General features: G+C 30.2%; 9 protein-coding genes across 9 annotated transcripts; 3 read left to right on the top strand and 6 right to left on the bottom strand.

Moving 5' to 3' along the window:
- Positions 1-1,584: 1,584 nt before the first annotated feature.
- Positions 1,585-2,484, top strand: MRX19 (Mrx19p; the record flags this gene model as incomplete). The annotated part of the gene is made up of 1 exon (XM_064860793.1): positions 1,585-2,484. The coding sequence occupies one exon, from the start codon at positions 1,585-1,587 to the stop codon at positions 2,482-2,484; it is 900 nt and encodes a 299-aa protein (XP_064717810.1).
- Positions 2,485-3,557: 1,073 nt separating this feature from the next.
- PWA37_004301 (uncharacterized protein) lies at positions 3,558-4,394 on the bottom strand (the record flags this gene model as incomplete). The annotated part of the gene is made up of 1 exon (XM_064860792.1): positions 3,558-4,394. The coding sequence occupies one exon, from the start codon at positions 4,392-4,394 to the stop codon at positions 3,558-3,560; it is 837 nt and encodes a 278-aa protein (XP_064717809.1).
- Positions 4,395-5,855: 1,461 nt separating this feature from the next.
- UFD2 (ubiquitin-ubiquitin ligase UFD2) lies at positions 5,856-8,786 on the top strand (the record flags this gene model as incomplete). Its single annotated transcript, XM_064860791.1, has 1 exon — positions 5,856-8,786. The coding sequence occupies one exon, from the start codon at positions 5,856-5,858 to the stop codon at positions 8,784-8,786; it is 2,931 nt and encodes a 976-aa protein (XP_064717808.1).
- A 310-nt stretch (positions 8,787-9,096) lies between these two features.
- Positions 9,097-9,480, bottom strand: RPL35A (60S ribosomal protein uL29 RPL35A; the record flags this gene model as incomplete). The annotated part of the gene is made up of 1 exon (XM_064860790.1): positions 9,097-9,480. A coding segment is annotated over one exon (384 nt), but the record flags the coding sequence as incomplete, so codon positions are not given.
- Positions 9,481-11,009: 1,529 nt separating this feature from the next.
- Positions 11,010-11,555, bottom strand: ARF1 (Arf family GTPase ARF1; the record flags this gene model as incomplete). The annotated part of the gene is made up of 1 exon (XM_064860789.1): positions 11,010-11,555. One exon carries the CDS (start codon positions 11,553-11,555, stop codon positions 11,010-11,012), a length of 546 nt encoding a protein of 181 aa, XP_064717806.1.
- Positions 11,556-12,842: 1,287 nt separating this feature from the next.
- Positions 12,843-13,904, bottom strand: NUS1 (ditrans,polycis-polyprenyl diphosphate synthase; the record flags this gene model as incomplete). Its single annotated transcript, XM_064860788.1, has 1 exon — positions 12,843-13,904. One exon carries the CDS (start codon positions 13,902-13,904, stop codon positions 12,843-12,845), a length of 1,062 nt encoding a protein of 353 aa, XP_064717805.1.
- Positions 13,905-14,862: 958 nt separating this feature from the next.
- PWA37_004296 (sugar porter family MFS transporter) lies at positions 14,863-17,295 on the bottom strand (the record flags this gene model as incomplete). The annotated part of the gene is made up of 1 exon (XM_064860787.1): positions 14,863-17,295. One exon carries the CDS (start codon positions 17,293-17,295, stop codon positions 14,863-14,865), a length of 2,433 nt encoding a protein of 810 aa, XP_064717804.1.
- A 623-nt stretch (positions 17,296-17,918) lies between these two features.
- Positions 17,919-21,794, bottom strand: SEC31 (Sec31p; the record flags this gene model as incomplete). The annotated part of the gene is made up of 1 exon (XM_064860786.1): positions 17,919-21,794. The coding sequence occupies one exon, from the start codon at positions 21,792-21,794 to the stop codon at positions 17,919-17,921; it is 3,876 nt and encodes a 1,291-aa protein (XP_064717803.1).
- A 1,375-nt stretch (positions 21,795-23,169) lies between these two features.
- On the top strand, positions 23,170-23,586 carry COA4 (Coa4p; the record flags this gene model as incomplete). The annotated part of the gene is made up of 1 exon (XM_064860785.1): positions 23,170-23,586. The coding sequence occupies one exon, from the start codon at positions 23,170-23,172 to the stop codon at positions 23,584-23,586; it is 417 nt and encodes a 138-aa protein (XP_064717802.1).
- Positions 23,587-23,902: the final 316 nt, after the last annotated feature.

Below are 23,902 nucleotides of genomic sequence, written 5' to 3'. Positions count from 1 at the left end.
TCCTATGCTCTTTCTATCAACAATGTACCATTGACCAACACCGTCATGGAATAAGTAATAAAACAATATGAACCTTATTAGACTGACTTTCAATTGTAAAAGGACCTTAACTGAGATTCATATGAGTAAATATATAAAGCATTGAACAAGTAAGAGAAAAAAAAATTGCATGGGAATTATCCAGTGTTGATTAACTTTAATAAAAGGACATTAATGCAAACACATGGGAAATCTCAAATTCCATCGGAAATTATTCATTTTCTTCTCATTTTCTTATTTTTCGGTTTTTTATTTCTTTAATGGAGTTTTCTTTTCTTTTTTTTTTCCTCTTTTTGTTGAAGATAAAATCTACAGCTTATTCTTATGACCTATTTAATAATACATTGTTATGCTTATTCATTATACTTCGAATTCGCTGAACACTCAAAGTTTCGTTCATCTTGGAAAAGAAAAATGTTTTAATACAAGGAAACGGCGATATTGATCAGAAATATGTCTCTTTCAGTCTAAGGTATAAATTGCTCAACTGGAAGTGCGGGTGCATGTATTACGAACATATTTGGCAATGATTAATGTAGTATATTATAGTATAGCACACGTTTAATGTTGAAGAATTCTAAGAAAAGATCGTAGCTTTTAATAATTTTTGGTGTGTAATTTTCAATTCTATAACAATATATATGACATACAAAAAGATATAACACTTTGCTGTAAAGACAATGAATTGCAGCGTAAGTTCTAACTGTAGTGTTCAAAATACTGATTATAGGACGAATTTGAAATATAATAGTTTTTAAATATAGGATCATAAAAAAAATTGCTATGTCTCTTTATAATTCTTTTTTTAGGTAAAGATATTCTATAATGACACAAGGTTTGGTATGGAATACACATCTGCAATTTACTAAAAGAATCTGTTGTTACCCAATTCTGATACCTTGATTTCATGGTTTTATCTATCAAAGCAGATTAGTTAGATTTCATGGTTTTATCTATCAAAGCAGATTAGTTAGGAATGATTCGAGTTTATGTTCATGGTTTAAGAAAGGAAAATAATTGCGATAAAATTTACTAGCGTTTTGGTCATATGTTACTTCTTGTGTTCTAAAAAATTAAAGTAAAGATATATTCTTAGGGAAATATTTATATATGTGTATCTTACTTAATGCTATTTAAAATGTTAGTTAACAAAGTTCTCTGACACTTAAATTTCTTTATATTGGAAGTCATTTAATTTTGTAAATATGAGATAAAAGTATCTTGTTGCAGTTGAACTGAATGAATAACGAAAATTATACTCCTCTTTTTAACTATTACTGGTACTATTATTGTAATATCACCTTTTTATCTATATGCTTTGATAGTGTATGTCGTGACACCCTTTCTAAATTCCAATCCACAAGAGGAAAAAAATTAAAGGCTTTTCAAATGCTCTGTTTTTCATAGCGTGTGGTAAGATTTTAAGGGATAAATCAAGAACATATTAACACCATTCAAGCAAGTTCGACTGTGTGTATACATATATATATATATATATAATAATTTAGTTCTGGCCAAATGCAACCTTGAAACAAATTTCAGGTAATGTTCAATGTTCATAAAAACCTACAGAACTCAATAATATCAATAATCCGACCATTGGCCACTACCGCTAACAAGCTCAATTCCTTGCAACCATACAAAAATGAACCTGTTAAATTAATAGCAATACCTATAACTAAAAATAAAACATACATCTATTTTAAACATCTAGATCACTTCATAAATAGGAGATCAAAACTGATTCAATTAGAACAAAATGTTGTAGCAAAATGTAGTACGTTATGGGAAAAGATGAAGAAATCGCCCAAAAGAATTAATACTAAGATTGTAACATTTATAAACCAATACATGAATCAAATCCCATGGCAAGAAGAGAGTTTAAGAAGTATCCCTGGTGAACATTATATCATGAAAAGGATAAAAGTAGGAAAATCGGGTGAATTAAAGGCAAGACCAATAATAAAAATGGTAACTACGAGACAGTATAAGAAGGCAAACCCACTACCAGAAGCGATTCCAATAGCGGTGTATTATCCCACAAAGATTATTGAGAAGTCTAGGTTAATTTTGCAATTGAATGAATTATCCAAATGGGGTCTTAGATATCATTTAAAGGAAATTTATAAATGTTTGATATTATTACCGTTGACCATACCATTAGCATTGATTCCAATTGTCCCTAACATTCCTGGCTTTTATTTACTATATAGAATATATTGTAATATAAAAGCTTACTTGGGAGCAAAACATTTGCAACAGATTTTGAAAGATGATTTGTTAGACTTTCGAGAGTTGCAAGACTATAATATGATATTCTCTGTTTCTCCTACTTTAACAGAAACTAAGATAAATCAAATTACAAGACTGCTTGAGGTAGATGAAATTAATTCACATTTAAAAAAATCATTACTACAGGAGGAAAAAACTTTCGATGGAGATTAGCTGAGCAGAAATAGATCGACTTGGCCGTTGTTGTTTTTGTTTTTATTTGGTGTTATATTTTTCTAACCATATATATATATATATATATATATATACATATGTAAATACCAGAGGTTACTTTACTTTATAAGATCCAACAAGAAACCCTAAGATATTTTCTAGAAAGTTTTAGGATAACTATTTAAATTTTTCATGACTGTACATCCGGACATCATTTCAATCCTATATAAAATGCTAAAAGGTACACCTAATTTTTTCCATTTTCAGTAATTCTGTTAGATATTGTCACTTTGCGCGTTGAAAATCAAAAAATAAAAAAAAAAAAACACAAATTTTGAAATTTTCTTTTGGGTTTTGAAAAAACATTATTCCCTAAAGTAGTTCTGCTAGAATTCACCAGAATAATATTATTTAAGCGATGAAGATGTTTCGTATTTAAGTTGGCATTTTCAAGAAACTTGTACCCTTAATTTTTTGCCCTCCGCAGTTCTCTTCCTATCATAAAGAAAGAACCCAAGTAATCCCATTGTCAAAATGAGAGCTAAGTGGAGAAAGAAGAGAGTTAGAAGACTTAAGAGAAAGAGACGGAAGGTTAGAGCTAGATCCAAATAAGCGAACTGATGCTGTATAATAAGGTTAATATTTTTTTCCCCATTTATTTGCATCATTTAGGATAGATCTAGTATTACTTTCCTTCTTTTTTATGTCTCTATGCATCAATGATTTATACAACAAAATGTGTCAACCTTTTAAGGGTTTCATATATACATTAGTTTTAAGTTATATAATGTATAGATATATAAAATAAATGAATGTGTTCGCTTTTTATTAATTTTGTTTTTCTTTTTTTATGTTTTCTGTTGTGCTATTCTTTTGTTATATACTTTACTTACTTGATAAAAATACTTGAATCTCTTGGTTACTTTATAGTTGATAGTTGCGTGTTAGGGGTACTAGAGACAGAGGATCGGGACTGTTTTAGCAACGGGAGTTTGTGTTTTGAAAAACCTATAAGTGTCAGAAGTTTCTTTTTAAGGGGAAGATGATGCAAATACTTTAGGTTGAAAATTCTACTATTCTTGTTGACAGCCACTCCAGACCAAACAGGAGTGAAATATGCCATTGTGTTCTTGACAATGTATGTCACCTGGTTGTTGATCAAAGAATTGTCTTCTAGTGTTATTTGGCCCATTCTGAGAATCATAAATTGTACCAATATAATTTAAGGGTACTGGTTGTTGATAATATAGATGATATAATGAATTTGATTTGGATATTGAAAATGTATTCAAATTGATGGTCTCAAACCCTTGTCTTTTGTATTTATTTCCTATTGTAGTAATATTATCATTGCTTTTTAAATTGTTTACTTGATTTTGTTCGATGTCAGTATCATATCTGGAAGAACTTAATGTGCCGAAGGGTGTGGTATTTGCTAGTGGTTCTATAGGTGTAAGTAGAAATGAAGATCCGTTGTCACCAGTAATAGTATTATTATTATTATTATTATTATTATTATTATTATTATTATTATTATTATTATTATTATTATTATTATTATTATTATTATTATTATTAGGTTCTTCTTTTGGTAGATCTTCAAAAAAAAAACCGTAGTTTTCGTTGTACCATTGTTGTATGATAAAATTTTTACTTATGTCTTCTACATCAATTTCTGATTCTTTCTCTAAATTTTGATATGGATGATGACCTTCGAGTGCTAAAACTACATCATTATGGACAGATACAGATGGATTCCATTTCATTAGTTGAGTTTCTGCTTTACTTACAGTCTTATTTTGTATTGGAATGCTTCTTTGATTTTGATTTTTCCTAACTAATTCTCTAAGTGTAAGTAGTTCTGTACCAGGAATAAATTTATTTTTATTTGAATCTTGCGAATTATTCATTTGATTGTTTTACTCTTTTAACTATTTTTATTTTTTTGTTTTTTCTTTCTTTAATTTTATTATAAAAACACTTCTGTAGAAGCTCGAGATATTGTGTTTATCTTTATTTGAAATTATGTTTTTCTTATTGGCATGTATTTTTAATATAAAATGTTTAGAGTAACAAAAAAATTATGTTACTGTATTTAATTATTTTATTTTGTTTAATATGGGTTTTTTTCTTTTACTTTTTGTAATTTTTAAAAATAAAAAGCAAAATGTTTTTTTTATATTTAGTATTACAATACTTTATTTCTTATGGTTCTAATATAAATTAATATATTTATTGCTAAAATTTTTCATTACAAATGTTATCCTTCAAGTTATGAGCACAATTCTTCTATTTTTTTTTTGTTTAGTTATGGACAGTAGCTATCAATTGAATTTGCAGGTATCATTCTCCTTTAAAAAAGATAACAATGTACAAAATAATAAATTTCCTTTCCCCCAAACATAATTTTAAGAACCATAAACAAATAACACAAAAACTGTGTAAACCAAATTATCTTTAAATTCATTTTTTATCAAAATACATCTTCATAGCTTTATGGTTGATCACATGGCTCTTATAATAATATCCTTGCAAGGAAATAACATAAGTAAAAAACATCTAACTTGTTAAAATTTTAATTACTTTACGAATACTTAACCTATTATTTTTTAAATGGAAAAAACTTATTATTCTTTTGATGAGTATATGTTATTCATATATCACTATATAAGTGATTCACTCATTCACAATCTAGATATTTTCAAGTGAGAAAATAGATAGCATGGTTTACTGTCACTTATAGCAATTATTTTATATCACATTAAAAATAGAAAAAAAGAAATCCTCATAAAAAGAGAAAAAATATTGGATCAAGTTGCTATACCAAAGATTGATTCATTTTTTTTTGTTAACTATTAAGACATTATATAACCCATTATATTTCTAAATGAATCAGTTTTATACAACAATGCCCTACTAGTGCCTATAATAGTCTGTAATAATCTTTTATTTTTTTAAATGGTCCTTTCATAGTATATATATATATTCTCAACTATTTATTTACTGTCACTATCTTTCTGTTTGTTGTTAATGTGACACTTCCCTTACCCTTTTTTCCTTTTTTTTTTTTCTTTTCTTTTTTTAAATTACATACTGTTTTTTTTTACTTTCCATACTCAATAAAATTCAAAAACAAACCCACTTATTAAGAAAATCAGCCATTTTTGTAAGACTAAACACCACCACTGACTTACTAACAACATGCTTTTTTGTTATGTTCATAAAAGAATAAGCAAAACAAAAACACAATCGAAAAAATAAATAGTGGATTTAGTATATTTTTTATTCCATATATTTGAAAACTTGTACCAAATAATATCAATCTATATCCAATTGAAACGAAAAAACTTTTGAGAAAGATTTACTAAAATATGACCGACAAACAAATTAGAGAAATATTTCAAATTACTAATGATCCTAATGATATCCCTACAGGGTTTTCAGTTATATCGTTAAATGAGGATCCAAAAACGTTATTCACAATAGATGATATTGATTCAATTATTTTGACACAACTAACGGAAAATGATAAAGTGGAAAAACCATTAAGTTACTTAAACGATTGTATGAAAAGATGCCAACAACAAAAAAAGTTTAATAAGGATAATAAAGAACTGACTGAATTATTTCAGGAAATAGATAGATTAGTTATTGGATACGGGTTAGTTTCATTCCAAATCCAAGATTTTGCAATAAAAGGTAGTTTCAAACAATACATCATCGATATTATCAATCAATTTGACAATTTTTCTGATTTTCTTTTGCAAATTGTTCATAGAGCCATTATAGAAGATTCAATTCTTGAGTTATTAAATTCTGTATTCCCAACTACTATCGATTACATAATGAATGATCTACCCTCATTTGATCTTACATCACCAAAAATTTATAATCATGTTTTATCACTTTATGAACTTTTTGTTAATTTTAAGCCAGTTGCTGCTATTTTTACAAAAGTTGATGGATTTTTCCCTAATTTTGATTGTCCTGCAAATAGAATTGAGAAAATCACGACATTAGGCCCTATCTTAACTTTGTCACCATTAATGTTTAATGTAGCCTCAAATAATTATGGAAGTTCATTAGATTTATCAAAACAACATATTTCCATGATTGGTGAATCATCTCAAGTAGAACACAAAGCAGTATTAGATAGATTATTCTATATCATGGACAAGATCATACGAGGGTCTGTTGAATCTAGAACTGATGTCATTAGTTATTGGTCTATGATTGTCAACAAAAATCATTTAAGAAGAGGAGAACATGCTGAACAAAATAAGTTAGCCACAAATTCCTTCATGACTAACATTTCTTTACTTCTAATCCGATTTTCACAACCATTTCTGGATATTACATATAAAAAAATAGATAAAATTGATGTCAATTATTTTAACAATGTCAGTGTCTTCATTGATCTTACGAATGAAACAAGACTTAATTCTGATTTTAAAGAAGCTGATGAATTTTACGATCAAAATAAATCAGACCAAGATTCTAAACCAAATTTTATCTCCGATTGTTTCTTTTTAAGTTTAACCTATCTTCATTATGGTATTGGTGGGACGTTATTATACGATGAAAAAATAACTCCACAGATCAAAAGACTTGAAGAAGAAATTGCTAGATTGAAAGATGTTATGAAGGATCCATCTCCAAGAAGTATATTTTTCAACAATGCCTTTGTTCAAGCCCAGGTCAAAAGATTAGAAAAATCGTTAAAATATACTAACTGTTTAAAACATGCTATGAAAGCGTTTTTCACACACAGAAATTTACAATTAGAAATCTTTGACTTTGTATGTGGAGCTTCAACATTCCTAATGAGAGTGATCGATCCAAAGCATCAATATCCCTTTGCCACACTAGACCTTCCTTTAATCCCAGATCAAGTGGGTATTGAAAACGTCGACAATGCAGATTATCTAAGAAAAAATGCACCAATTCCATTCAAATACTACCCAGAATTTTGTGTAGAAGGGCCTATTAATTATACTTTGTATATTTCAAAATATGCTGCTTCACCATTGTTCAGAAATCAAAGGTTAAATTCTTTTATTGAATTTTGTACTACAGTCCTTCGTTGTCCCGAATTAGTATCTAATCCCCATTTAAAAGGTAAAATCGTCCAATTATTAAGTATTGGATGTATGCCATTGACTGATAACTCTCCAGGGTTTATGTTGCCTATCTTTGAAGACAACGAATTGGTGTCCAAACATCTGTTATATGCATTGCTAGATTTTTATGTTATTGTTGAAAAGACTGGTTCTTCATCACAATTTTACGACAAATTTAATAGTAGATACAGTATTTCTATTATTTTAGAAGAACTTTATGGAAGAATTCCTAAATATAAAAAACAATTAATTTGGCAGTCAAAGAATAATAAAGAATTTTTTATAAGGTTTGTTGCGCGTATGTTAAATGATTTAACATTTTTACTGGATGAAGGATTGTCGAGTCTGGCTGAACTTCATAAAATCAATCGTAAATTAAAAGAGAATTCCGGTAATAACGGCGAAGAAACACCTAATGATGGCAGCGAATCCAACAATATCCAAGATTTACAATCTAGATTGGTATCTGCCCAAAGACAAGCCAAATCTTCTTGTGGTCTTGCTAGTAAATCTATGCAATTATTTGTTATTTTTACTAAAGATATCCCTGGTGCATTTGTAGTCCCTGAATTAGTTGACAGGTTGGCCTGTATGCTTGATTATAATTTAGAGTCACTAGTTGGACCAAAATGTGGTGAGTTAAAAGTCGAAAATCCAGAACAGTATTCGTTCAATCCAAAAGACTTACTAAAAGCTGTTGCAACCACATATATTAATTTGTCTAGTCAAGAAGAATTTATTCATGCTGTATCAAGAGATGGAAGATCGTTTGACAGAAAATATTTCCTTAGAGCAACTGATATCTTAGGTAACAGAACTGGAATGGTTTCAGAAGATTTTTGTAATAAATTACTTAACTTTGCAAAATTAGCTGAAGAGAAGAAAGAGCTTGATATTGAAGAAGACTTAGATTATGATGATGCTCCTGACGAGTTCATTGATCCACTAATGTATACTTTAATGAAGGACCCTGTCACTTTGCCAACCTCCAAAGTAAATATTGATAGAAGTACCATTAGAGCCCATTTATTAAGTGATTCTACCGATCCATTTAATAGAATGCCATTGAGATTCGAAGAAGTAATTCCAAATGAGGAATTAAAACAGAAGATTATTGCTTTTAAGCAAAAGAGGAGGCAAGAGAGAGAAGCTAAAATAACGGAACAGAACAATATTGAATAATGAATTTGATTATTCTTAAAAAGAAAAAAAAAAAATGAAACAAAAACTATTTTTTGTAAAAGCATCCTTATCTACATCTGTATCTACATACATCTATATATTTTTATTAAAGTACAAGCTACGTCATTTCACAAAACTAGCATGTGTATTATTGTATGATCTTCTAGTAGTGAGATAGAACAAGAGCGAACAAAACAAGCAAAGTAGATTAATCAAGTATTCAATTTAAACTATACAAAAGTATGCTATAAAGATTTATACAATAAGACTAAAAAATTGTAAAAAAACACTAATTTTATTGCTATTAATCTTAAGCCTTGATAGCGTACTTTCTTTGTGGGAAAGCAATTTGCTTCTTTCTTTGCTTTTCAGTAATTCTAGAAGCTTCAAACTTGGTTAAAGCTCTTCTTAAAGCTCTGGTCTTCTTAGCTCTTAAATCCTTTGGTTGGTACTTCTTGCCCTTGTATAATTGTCTAACGGCTTCTCTTTGTTGTTCGTTAATAACAGTTAAGACACGAGCAATGTTCTTTCTGACAGTGTTAATCTTTGGTAAAGATGGTCTTTGTAATTTTTGAACCTTTAATTCGGCTAATTCCTTCTTTAAGTCGATTAATTGGGATTCTAATTCTTCCTTAGATTTGGTTCTTAATTCATAAGTCTTAACACCAGCCTGTTTAAAAAAAAATATAAAAAATCAATGATAACGTAAAGATATTAAACATTCCAAACTCCGGTAATATAATATATTATATCAGATAGTTGAATATATTTTTCATCAAAAACGGAACGTAAAATGTTTTTGATAGTTAGTAATCACATATTCTTGATCGCTTAACTGTTTATGCGTAGAAGTCACATACGGTATAGACAATTATTTACAAGTCATATAATTATGGTAAAACAACCTCATTTGGGCCAATAATTGAATTATGTCCATAATAAAATACGATAACTCTTTTTATCCATACACGCATAACTCTCCTGTATCTCATATAAGTTCACATACCATTTCGAATTCTTGTCAATGTACGTTTTTATTTGGGATTCCAAGAAATTATAAGTTAGGTAACAAGTGTTTCTAAAATAGTCTAAAATAGTCGGGCCCACTTAAGAAATACTACTGACATTTCATTGTTAAGCAAAGTTACTTACCAAAAAAACCGTACATAATATTATTTTTTCGATTAACATAGACATTAGAGGTTCTAGTGGTTTGTCCTATTACTGAATAACAATAATAGTAAAACTATAGCAAAATAATCTAACGAAATATCAGAAATTTTCAAAAATTTTGGCCCGCTTTTCCATTGCGGGCACAACTTTTCAAAAAAATGAAAGATTTAGACCGACGCAAAAAAGCATTCAAAAAAAAAATGTAAAGATGTACGGATGTAATAAAACAGTCGTTTTTGTTAACCGCTAAAAGAATTACATTTTTCCTAGAATAATTATGACTACTGCCATTACGATGCTATATTTACTTGTCATTAATGCATAAAAGGTAATTATGTTATAAATATTGAGTGGACTATTACTACGACGTATTGTCAAAAGCAGGTCACAGAGTAAAACATTCATGCTGTATACACATGTAATTCCTTGAAATTGCTTCTTTGCATTAACTTGATTGTTTCCCATATATACATATATACATATATAAATATAAACTTTAATTTTAATCTTCTTAAATTTACAATATATACTGAATGATATTATTAGGTAATTGTCTATAGTCTGTTAATTGATGATCAATCTGTTAGCCTCTTAGATGACTTTTTAAGGAGGATAGAAAAAAAAGACGAAAATAAAGTAAAAAGAAACAAAAAATAAACGTAATAAGTCTATACTTCGATTTATTATTATTACTATTACTATTTTTTTTTTTAGGTTGACATGATAAATTATACAGATTATTAAAGTAAAGAGTAAAATCTATGTTCAGCTATACTATGTTACTTTTTTCTTTTCACTTTTTTTGAAAGGGGGAGGGATGACTAGGGATAATGATAAGAAGGAGAAAATATGACGGATATACATCGGAATGATCATTAAATTGAATGTGATAATACTAATACCACACTATTATCCCTTTCATTTTGCCTTGCAGAAAGCTTTATGTTCACTTTATGTTTTTTTTTTTTTTTTGATTTGAGAGAAAAGAGACAGAGAGAAAGATAAAATAGAACTAGAAAAATGAAGGAAAGATAAACTTATATAATTTTTTTATGATTGGTTCTTTAAATTGTTACTTAACCATTCTAAACCTTCATATAAACCTTCACCAGATGTGGCACAAGTGGCTTGAATAAACCATGGACGGTTTTTAATAGAATGTAAGCCTAACTTTTCAGTTATTTCAGCAGCAGACATAGCTTCTGGTAAATCTTGTTTGTTAGCGAAAACTAACCATACAGCGTTTCTTAATTCATCTTCAGTTAACATTCTTTGCATAACCTCTCTTGCTTCACCGATACGTGATCTATCGTTTGAGTCAACAACAAAGATAACACCCTCAGTATTTCTGTAGTAGTGTCTCCATAAAGATCTGATTCTGTCTTGTCCACCAACATCCCAGACAGTGAAGGAAATGTTCTTATATTGAACAGTTTCGACATTGAAACCAATGGTTGGGATTGTGGTAATAACTTCACCTAACTTTAATTTATACAATACAGTGGTCTTACCGGCACCATCAAGACCCACCATAAGAATACGCATTTCTCTGTTGCCAAACAAGCTGCTAAATAATTTAGAAGCAAATAAACCCATTGCTGCGCGTTATATTTATTCACTATATGATTGTATTAATCTTTTAATTCTTGATTTGTTTTGCTTTTGCCTTTGGCAAAATAAAAAGTCGTGTACCAGCGAGATCAACGGTCAACAAAAATATTAATTCTTAGACGAGAACTTAAACTAAAAAGAACTCTTTTACTGTTTAAACTGGGACAACGAACAACATGTCAGAAGAAAGTGCATGCGCAAAGAGAAAAACAAGCTTTAAGACATATTTTAAAGGTGAGTTTCCAAAAATATAACTTTAAGAGATCGAAAAACAGTGAAGAATTTGCAGAGAATAAGTCAATTGAAATCAAAAATGGAAAAAAAAAAAAAAAAAAAAAAAAAAAAAAAAAGGAACAAAAATAAATTCCAAAAGTAAAGTGAATATTTATGTTATTTGCCCAAAATATTTAAGAATCCAACAACAATTTTTAGACAAATTTCAGGAAACTTTCCACTGAAAAGGAGATCGGTCAAATTTTTGTTTCCATCTGTTTGTACTATTTCCTAATTAGGAACAAAATTGGCTTCAGTTAGCGTGAGAAAATATTAGTAAATTCTGGTAGCGCCTTATATAGCTAGGAATTGTACAGCTTCTGTGACATTCTGTGACACACTGACAGGTTCATAAAGAATATGAAGGTTTATGGTGATACATAGGCGTGCTATTTAAAAGAAAATATCATTAGACATATTCATTCCCCTTAAAAATAGTACATGAAAGGATATAAATATACATACCATTATGAAATGAAATTAAAAGGTTAGTAAGTAAATAAACAAAATTAATAATAATCATGTCACACCATGTGAAAAAAAAAAATAAAAAATTTTTTTTAAAATTTAACTTAATATACAATCAGAAAATAAGCTTTATTCCAATATGTAATACTTTTAAGTGTTTCTTTTTTTCTTATGGACATTTTTAAAAGGACAATTTTTTTATGACTATTTAGGTTGTTTCTTTATTCTTGATCAATCAATTAAAAACATTGCCACAGCCAGTCTGGATCACACTTTTTTTTTTATCAATTCACTTTAAATATATACGTAAGAAACAAACGAACAATCTAAGACTTACTTGGATTAAGAATGCAATATAATGATTATATATAATTAATTCCCTCTATACAATTAGAAAAGAGATAATAGAAAACAAAAATACAAAGAGTAGATAAAAGACATCCTCATTAAAACATTATGCTTTAATATGCTAGCTATGCAATATTATAATGATCATAAAAAACTAAAACAAATTGAGAGTAAACAATCTCTTTATTTACCAACATTCATTTTGGCCCCTGCATAATTTTTTAAACCTCTAATGAATATTGAATATGTCACCGCATTATTATCTGGTTCCCAATAAAATTCAGTTAAACGGATATGCCAAGGTGGAAAACCTTGTAAATCTAAACTGGGACCAAAATACAATAACAAATCCGGTTCATGACCAACTAATTGAGTCAATTCAGAATCCACTAAATCCATAGTAATATCTGAAATTTTCAATTCCTTTGCTGCACATAATTCTGCCATTGTTTTGGTCAAGTCTACAATCGTTTCACGGCCGTCCCTATTAGATAGTAAAGAAATCTCAATAACTACTTTTGTATCTATATTATCATATTCATCTGTGTTATTATAATAAACTTTATTCGAATGAGGAATCTTAACAGCAAAATTAGGTGTATTAGTTGGACCATAATATTTCACTAATTTATTATAAATTTCCTCTCTAAATTTATGAACATTTCTTTGTAATAGTCCATCATAATCATATAACATCAAATGTTTGATGCCTGCAGATACAGTCCAGCAAACAAGTCTACTTCCATCATTCAATAAACCATTAATGCCTCCATCAACATCACCAACAGGCTTAATCTCCAATATTGCTGCAAGTCGTTTTGGAATTTTACTCAATTGAGTCACATCTTGTCTAATTAACTGTGGAGTGTTTGATGGGTTATAATATATATTATATATCTTCAATTTCAAAAAATTGTATTTTAATTGAAGATATCTGTAAATACCATAGATAATAAATAGGAATACTAAAAGACATTTGTAAAAAATATATTCCAAATAACCTATTTTCCTACTTTTATAATCACCTGAAGATGTAATAGTTTCCTTTGTTCTTTTTTTATCTGCTTCATCATCACTGATATACATATATTCAAATATTGATTTTAGTAATAGCGCTTTATTAGACGGATCAGACTTCATAAATGCTAGTTTGGAAGGAGGTGGTACATGTTCATAACTTGATGATCCTTCAGTTACCTCAGTTCTACCCGCCCGTGAACGCGTCTTTTCTTCGAGCTGTAACATATCTATACCTAAACAAGTACACAAAATATCTAATGCTGACGTTATTTCGTCTGATCCTTAGTATGCAATAGCAAATGATTATGTATATTCAAGGAATGACAGAGCAGAAATAGATAAAAACAAAAAATATACAATGTTGGCTTAATTCACTTTGTCAATGTTATAGTAAAATCTGATGTGTATTTTATTGTTTTTTATTGGTTGCTGTTATCAAAAACTGAATCATTTGCAACATTTTGCATATTTTGTAAAATTTTCTATGAAACCTTTTTTCCCTAACTTTATAGAGTTAATAAGTGAACATAATTATAAAAAAAAGTGAGAGAGAAATAATATAACAAAATAAAAGGATTTTCAGATTCGCCTTGTGAATAAAATCATATAGCATTCTATAAAAGTTGTGCAATGACATTTACAAGAAACAATTATTCTATAAGGCAAAAAAAAACATGATTGTGTAACATAAAATGTATTAGAATATTAGTATTTAAATGCATGATATATATGTATATATATGTACATAAATATTTTCATTTTTCTTACTATTTAATGCTCATTTCATTAATAATACTCATCATAATTGTAAATCAAAATGCTTGGTTAATTGTATGTTCATAATCTATCAAATCTATCATTAAAAAAACAAAAATTATAAATAATTCAAATTTATCATAATATCATCATCAATAATCTTGTAATATCTGTGAATAGTATCATTATCAAATATCTCAATGTTGAACTAAATTGAAGTGGATGCAATAAAAAAATTTTGGAATATATCACTGTTTTTACCACTACAATCTGTTTTGTTACAATTCCTGATATCTTGTTTTTCGTTATGCTTATTTATTTGAGAAAACTATTCATAATTTATCCAAAGTATGACCAATTCATCAAAAGTGTTAGTTGTATCATCCTATTTTGTAAAATATAGTGAATTAGAACTCTATGAACTTTATTAAGGTGAAGAACCTCTAATGACCTGTGACACATATTCGCCAACTAAATCCATATGACTTCTATCACTATAATATTGGCTACTAGTATGTATACTACGATTTTCCCCACTATTTTCTTCATCCTCCAAAATCAATGACCCACTTGATAAAGAAGGGGGTCCACGTTTATTCATGTTCAAAGTCAATCCGTTTCCAAGATCCACAATTCCTGATTTATCGATAGAGTTAGGTGTTAAATTTGCCAGTGCTGGGAGATCAGACGTTAATATGGGTGGTGTTTTTGTAAAAAGTCGAGCAATGGGATCTAACTGTTTCAAATAAATATCATTATCAAAGTTTACTGTTGTCAGAACTCTATTTCTCCCATCATTATTACACTTATTTAGTTGATCTCTGTTTATACTTCCTAGATTATAATTAATATCCACATAGGGTGAATTGGTGTCGTTTACACTGTCAGATGCTATGTTATTAGACGAAGAAGTGCATTGAGGTGCCGATGCATTATTAACTGCTGCAAAATTATTTACAGTATCAACATTGCAAAAGCTCACTTTTCTCATTCTTATTTCTTTATTCCATTTATCTGATTCGAATGCATTAGATGCATTCTCATATAGTTCATCAATTTGTTCTAAAGTTAAGCCTCTAGTTTCAAATACAGTGAAATAAACAATTAAGACCCCTAATGCATTCAAAGACCCCCATATGAAATATATTTTTGGACCAAGAGTGACTGTTTCATTATCCCCTGTGTCAATAATATAAGGTGTAATTAATGCACAAACAAAATTAGCCAACCAGTTGGAAGCTGCACACATCGCAGAACATTTGGCTCTTACACCTAAGGGATACAATTCTGCAGATAATACCCAGACCACCCCACCCCATGTGGCTGAATATGACGCAATAAATGTGCACATAAATGCAATCATAATTTTATCTGCCACTGATGCCTTTACTGACACACCTACAATAGCAATAATAAAATTAGATAAAGCCATAAAAAACCCACCAGCTATGAGAAGTTTCCTTCTACCGATATATTCTACTAAAAACAAACCTGGTATATTAAAAGCCACATTGACTGCATAGAGAATAAAAGATATAATATAACTTTGGTGAATACCTGCTTTGTTTAAAAAACTGATTCCAAAATAAAAAATAAAGTTAATCCCCGAAAATTGTTGGAATATCTGAACTGCAATTCCAGTAAACATTCTTAAACTTTGCTTTGGTCTCTCTTTACTTGAAATAAAACAATCTAAAAATGATGATGACCCCACAGCCTTTTCATAATCGAAGGTGGCTTTAATCTCAACCAATTCTTCCAAAAGGCCAGAATCTTCTATTGGCACACCCCTGAGAAAAGACAATGATTTTGCAGCTTCATGGAGCCGATCTTTCATTACATAATATCTAGGACTCTCAGGAAGGAAACACATACCAATTGTCAAAATGAAAGACCATACATATTGAAGCCCAATAGGAATTCTATAAGATGCAGCTGACTTCATTGCATGTGTACCCTGTGCCACTGCGCTGGAAGCAAACAGTCCCCATGTTATTGCCCATTGATATGTGGAAATAATTGCACCTCTTAAGTTCTTTTTGGCTGATTCAGCCTGATATGAAGGGACAATGGCAGATATGATACCGATACCTAAGCCTGATACAAATCTCCCTGCTACTAGAAGATCTAAAGACATAGAACCAACTTGTAATGATGTCCCAATTGAAAATATGATAGCCGTACTAAAAATTATCATTAGTTTTCTTCCAAATTTATCTGACGCAATCGGAGTAAATAAAGCTCCAATAAAGGTACCTAAGGATAAAAATGATACTAACACAGACCATTGTGTAGTAGTAAATGCAAAATGATTAGGTGCCAGATGTGATCTTACATAAGGCATTTCGGTCAGACTATTAATAAGCCCTGTATCATAACCGAATAAAAACCCACCTACAGCAACAAAAATTCCGACTAAAAAAGATATACAGTCTGATTGTTTCCTTGGTTTAGAATTAAAAATCATTGAAGTAGTATCTTCCATCACAGTATTAGAACAAATGGGAGTGTATACATTACTATGTAATTCATCATCAACTTTTTCAACCATAAATGGTTGTGATAGCTGTGGCACATTTCGATCAATATTATGTGAATTAGAAGCCTCTAATATATCCAGTCCTACTTCTGAACGCCTTCTTCTCTCTTCTGTTAGTTGATAACTTATACGTCTAATTGTCATATCAAATGGTCGAAACTTATCTTCTATTACCTGTTGATTTGCGTCAGTAGCTTCTGCATCTTTATTATCCATTCCACTTTGTTCTATGCAACTTTTAGCAGACCCAATCACTTGATGCATCTGAGCAACTTCCACTGCTTCATTATCAGGTGTTGTTTGAATTTGATCCATACTCATATGAAATACACCCACATCAATCAAATGTCTTATAGATTCCTTTTAGTCGTCTGTACTTTTTTATATATTGCACAGTTTTCTATTTGCCTCAAATAGGTAGGTCCACTTGTAATTAATCTTTACTATTGATATATTGAAGGAAATCTAAATAATAATTTCAGTAAGATGGAGCTAACATTCTATACTACATATTTAGTAAGTTTTTATTTGTCTTATAATAAGGAATTAAGTCATCCAAGAATTAAAGGATTACCATTTTTGGTTTTTACCTATTTTTTCTAAACAATACATAATTGAAAATCTCTATGAGAATTGAAAAGCACAACAAAAGAAAATAAAATAATCAAATCTAATAAATCACAATTCATTAGTAAAATGATTTTATAAAAAATTAATCTTGTTGGAGGTAAAGTTTATTAACTATTTATATATATTCGTTTGTCCATATAATTCAAGCATAAAATACAATAACAATAAAAGAAAATAAGGATTTTAAACTTGAAAATTGACTAGTATACTATAACTAGGTTTATATCAGGTATATGAAATAAAATTAAGGGATGTAACATACCGCTACATAAGAAAATTTGAAATAAATATAGATACATATATATGGTTGTATTTCAACTTGTGGTAGCTTCGGCAATACCGATTAATCTTTTTACACCTGTTAACCAATTGCCACCTTCTTGTGCATTGTTCGTTGCGATATCAACATGTACTTCCATTGCTTCTGTGTATTGTTTATTTTTCAGGTACTCAACAATCTTCTTCAACTTATCTACTGTTGGTTGAGTTAATAAATCTTGTCTTTCCATGTGGCTATAAAGTATCTTTAATCTTTTAGCACAATCCTTTAATTGCTTAGAATATTCTTTTGGAATCAATGGAGTAACACGTTCTAACTCACTTTTCAAAAAGGCAATAATCTCTTGTTGATCTTCCGGTATTGTAACGGCAGCAGTTGTTTCTGTTACAGCAGCAGGAGATGTCTGAACACTAGATTGAGTGCTAACAGGAGGCGGAATAACATTTTGTTGTTGTTGTTGGACCATATTTGTCGTAGATGGTGTACGTTGAACGGATTCTAACAAGCTTGTAGCATTTGCGATATTTTCTATTTTGTGCTGTACTTTTCTTCTGTTACTCATTGGTGGTGGTGGTGCAATTGTTTGTTTTGATATTGGCGGAGGCACCATTGTTGGACCTGTAGGAGGTAACGAGGACTTTGGTGGAACCGAATAAGGATTTGATGGAGATACGTTGGTCAAAATATTAGAGTTTGGCATTGTAGTAGGCTGTTTTGGAGCATATGGGTTTACTGGGATATTTTGAGATACTTGTGACTGTATTGGTGGAGCAATAGATCCAGTGGCTGGAGAATATGGACTATTCCTTTGGGTCATTGGTACAGGTTTGTTGATTTGAGGAGAGTATGGATTCGATGGTTTTGTATTGGTCGAGCTTTCTAAACCCTTATCCATTGAAGCCAATGATTCTTTTCTTTTAAAACCAGGAGGTGGTGGTGGAGTTGGCATGGAGGAGGCAGATGCAATTCTGTTAACTGGTGACCTTACTGGGAATTCACGCGATGAGATAGTATCACTGTGTGGAGTAGAAGGTCCTGGTGGAATGCTTACACTTGCAGGTGCAACACTTACAGCTTTAGCACGTGATGGTTTATTTTCCTTAACCTTTAATGGCAAGTCATTCCAGCCGTCATTTGCCTTTTGATTCAAATGTGGCATTTGACCAGATACAATACCAGATTGTGGTGTCTCTATAGATGAAGCAGCCACTGGTTTCTCATAAACTGATTGTTGAGGAACAAATGGAGTGGTCTGTGTGGCACCTGGAGTTTGTGCACCAACAGCATATGGATTCTTAGGTGGAATAAAAGATGAAGTTGGGATTGACGCTCCTAATGCACCATTAAATAAATTGGTAGCAGTTGCATTTGGTGTAGAAACAACAGTAGGTGGAGCATACGGATTTGCTTTTGGTGTATGTGCAGTTTTCACTGATCTAGCAGCATTGTTTAGATGTGTACCTGTTTGTTGTATAGGAATGATTGGTGGTTGGACAGGAGGCATACCAGTTGCAGTTGGGAATTGTGGTTGTTGTTTTATTGGAATATTACTTGCATGAGGATTTCTGTATCTATCATGTTGAATTGTAGATGACGCAACACCTTTTTGGATTGAACCATGCTGAACAGATTTACCGCAAGCCAATAGTACACGTTCTTTTTCTGCTTTAACATCTTCATTTGAATCTGGTAGAATGTTTAAAAATGACTCGGCTAAAAAGAAATCACCACTAGCAGATGCTATATCAACAAATTCCATAAATTTAGATATTAGGCCCTGATTTGATATTTTTGATTCTCCTATAAAACTTGAAAAGACAGTAAATCTTTCAACAAATTCTGTTAAACATTCAACATGTGCCTCATAAACAGTCTTATTTTCTTGCTTAATTATATCTTCTAAATCAGGCAATTCTTTTAACCATATGGAAGCCACTTTATCGATGGAGTTTGCAGAAAAATAAACAGCAATTGCATTTTGTCTATCGCCAGATTCTAAAATTCTATCACCTAATTGAACTAGTAATTCATTCTTGCGAGCAATATCGGCTGGCACAAACTTGTTAATAGCCTTTACGATATATTTCCATTGTGATACATCCATATTGGTAACCATATCTTCAATGTTATTGTTTGTAACAGAATATAGAATTCTTGATAAAGAATTAGAATTTCCAAATTTCTTGAAATAATGATCTTTAACTTTTTCCTTTAATGTGGTGTCATTTGAATCTAAAGCAATTATTAAAGATTCTAACAATAAATCATTCTGCAAAGCCTCTGTAACAACAGCCTTAGTGTTACCAGAAAGTAATTTTTTAGTTATAGAAAAATCGGTGTTTTTCTCTAATTTGAATGGATCCTTTGGTTTAAATTTATTTTCAATCTTTTCAAAAAATTCTTCACCTGCTTCTGTGTCCGTTTCACGATCATTAGCACCATCTTTATTTCCGTTTTCTTCGTCATCATCATCTAAGGTAAAAGTATCTCTTAAAAATTCCTCCCTTCCATCCATAGATAATTTATCTAATAAGTTCCAATCTTCTTCATTATTCTTATCTATGCCTTTGACTAATCTAACATTAATCAATGGTTTGAAATCCTTGGATTTTAAGGCATCATTTAATAAAATATTTTGTTCCAAACCAGGTAATACAGGTTTTGTAATATTGATTGATTTCCCATCTTCACTAATGCTAACCAATTTCCCACCAAAAGCCCAGGTAGCTGCTGGTGAGTGATTTGAATACCAAACTGGAGCTTGTATCTTTTTAACAGTTGGCTTTTCATTTGATTCTTGTTGTGAGACATGCGTCCAGAACTCTGTTTCTGATTCTTGTTGTTTTGTTACATTTTCCTCTTTATCTAATTCGTTAACAAGGTTTTGTAAAGTTTGAATTTCTATCTTAGAGTCGAAAGATGCAGTGGCAAAAATGTCCGGTGCTTGCGGAGCAAATTTTGTCTTGAATAGCCAGTTGCCATGAGGTGGATACTGTGTTAATTGTTCACCTGCAGTTGGGTTCCACAAGACCACGGTATTATCACGACCACTAGATAGCAGCAAATCTTCGTCCTGATTACACCAATCAAGAGACAAGATACCTTTGGAGTGGCCATTAACCAAAGTGGTCAATGGAGTGTTGGCATTTCTCAAATCCCATATAACGATGGCAGGTTCAGTGTCACTACCTGTAGCAGCAGCTAATTTAGTAGAATTAGTGGGATGCCATTGAACCACCGACAATTGTGGTTTAAGCCCAGTTGCAGGGGAAGTATAACTTAGATGAATAACTTCTTTTTTAGCTTTAAGATCCCAAATGGAGGCAAAGCTAGAAGAACCAGCGGAAGCGAAAACGTGTGCTAAAGATTGGTTCCATGCCAACGAATGAACCTCTTCAATAGAAGTCATTGCAGTACCTGGTTTCATTGGGGTGTATCCTTGAACAGCTGCCCCATTAGCGTTGGTGTTGATGGCTTTTTCAGTATCCCAGACGAAGATCTCACCACTATTATCACCAGAAATCAAAACATTTGCTTGTTTAGGATTGAATTTTATTGTATTAACGGTAGAATTATGAAGATTACTAAATTTACCTACTGATTCAATAGAAGTGTTGTTATTATTTTTGTTGTTATTTAGTTTAAAAAATTCAACAGTACCATTTTCTAATGCACCAGCGATCAGTTGATCATCAATAGACCAATCTAAATCGTTAAATTTAGCATCAGTAGATAATGATGCAATGGGCTTATTTGGTTCAGCAGATAATAAAGACCATAATTCCAAAACAGATTCATTAGAAAAATCGGCATCAATTGTACCTGAGGCGGTCCCTGTTACAATCTGTGGGATCTTATCATGAGACCAAGCAAAAGTAGCTGTACGCTGGTACTCAGCTAATTTCACCATATTGTGACAACACTGATACTGGTATGTGTATGTATATGTATATGTATATGTTTGTTAATATACGTATATATTTAATTTAATGTATAAATATATACACTGGAAATAGAGAGGAGGAGGAGGGGAAAAAAAAGGAAAGTCAATAGTTGATTTCAATCTGAGAATAATCAGAACAAAAATATAGAAGTGATGGCAAGATGAATAAAGAAGCAAGACAAGCGAAGCACAATTTGAAATTAGCACAACTTAATTAAAGTGTAGAACACCCAGCAACTGTTAAGTAGCTTTTTATTTCTTGTCCTTTGTTTTTTTTTTAATTCTTTCCTTATTCTTTACTTCGAATACTTTTAAGTCTTTGGAGTGGAAAAATAGAAAAAAAAAATTCAACCAGGTTCTTTTTCTTTCGGTGAGGTTTATTTTTTTTTTTTTCTATTTTTGTCGTCGTTGTTGTTGTTGCATTGCACCAGAAAAAAAAATGAAAATAAAAATGAAAATAAAAATGAAAATAAGAAAAAGTAAAAATACGCCTTGCTTTCAAAACTCAACATAAATTTGTTAAAAAAATGAAAACTCTATGTGTTTGTCCAATTTTTTAAGTTGAACCCTACTTTTTATATTTTTTTCAAAAAAAAAGTTTGTGTACCTTTTTGATAAATGTTCGTTTAGACATATACAATCTCTATTTTTTTTTATTTTTTGTTTGAAACCCTGATTAGAAAATTGGAAAATGTACAAAAACTATCCAGCAGTCCCAAACCTTCTTCCGTTGGCAAAAATTAAGTAAGCAATAACAAAATAAACAATAAAAAGTTGACTTTATAAGTCCAAATTTCATTCATTCATACGTTGCATAACTGTGGTATATGTATGGCGAATGATTTATTGTAATCATTACACGCTTGTTTACATTGTCTATATTACGATCGAGTACAGGTCATGGTTATAATAATACTAAAAAATACAATTAAATATTAAATAACTAGGTGATATAAAATAAATACATATGAAATGGATGAGTTGATTAGTCTTGGCAATAGCTTGTGACGTAACTGTTATCTTATACCAATACCCCTAGTTATATAATAGCCTTATTTTCTTATTATTCATAGCATACACACACTTATTTGCATATTGTCTGTGTTATCTATGTCTGACTCTAGTTACTGGTAACACTCTTTATTAGTAAACTTGATGAAATATTTGCATATATATTTTCAATTATTTACCCCTTCAGTGGTGATAATTTTGCTCATATCATTTTATTTTTTTTCTTTTCTTTTAATCTTTTACAAATGTATAGTGATTGCACAAGATAATTATTTCCATTTATATATGTGTATGTATATGTGTATGTATGGATAGATAGATAGATGGATGGATGGATATTGTAATTACTGTTAGGCTACTTCAAAGTCTGCTGTACTCACGAATAAATACATTTCATACATACATACACACACACATATATATATATATATATATATATATACCGATTTGTATTAGTATTATCCAAAATATACAGATGTCAGAGTCTAAGAAACAATATTTTCCCGATACAACATCAAAGTATTATCAACAAGCATTAGAAGATTATGATGGAGTTTTAGAAGATACAGATCCAGAAGAATGGGATAAGAGGATACAATCAACAGGCTGTTATGTCGAGAATATGGCTTTGCAACTCTGTCATGCTGAAACAGGAGATTGGAGACAATGCTTAAAAGAAATGGAAATGTTTAGAAAGTGTTGGGATTCAAAAGGTAATAATGAGAGAACTCATACTGTTGATAAATAAGTAAAACAAATAAAGTACTTGCAGTGCCCTTTCTTTGCTTATTTGACTATTTACTCTATTCTTAACTGTTATAACATATTGATATTGTGTACTATGTTAATATACAAAAATATACTTGTAACAATGAAGGACTTTCCCTCGCTACTTACAACTATTTTGGGTTTATTCCATTTTTCTTCTTTGTCTTTATATCATTTTTTTTCCATTACTTTCTATGAGATTCTTTTTAAATCTTTTTAATTAGATTACAGGGAGACAAAAAAAAATATTTATATGTATTTACGTTTATATATATATATATATATATATAATATAC

The sequence above is a fragment of the Arxiozyma heterogenica genome (assembly GCF_036370985.1).
Source record: "Arxiozyma heterogenica strain weizmannii chromosome Unknown scaffold_5, whole genome shotgun sequence".
NCBI classification, from domain to species: Eukaryota; Fungi; Ascomycota; class Saccharomycetes; order Saccharomycetales; family Saccharomycetaceae; genus Arxiozyma; species Arxiozyma heterogenica.
The sequence above is the reverse complement of the archived record's forward strand: the minus strand, read 5'-3'. Positions and strand labels throughout refer to the sequence as shown.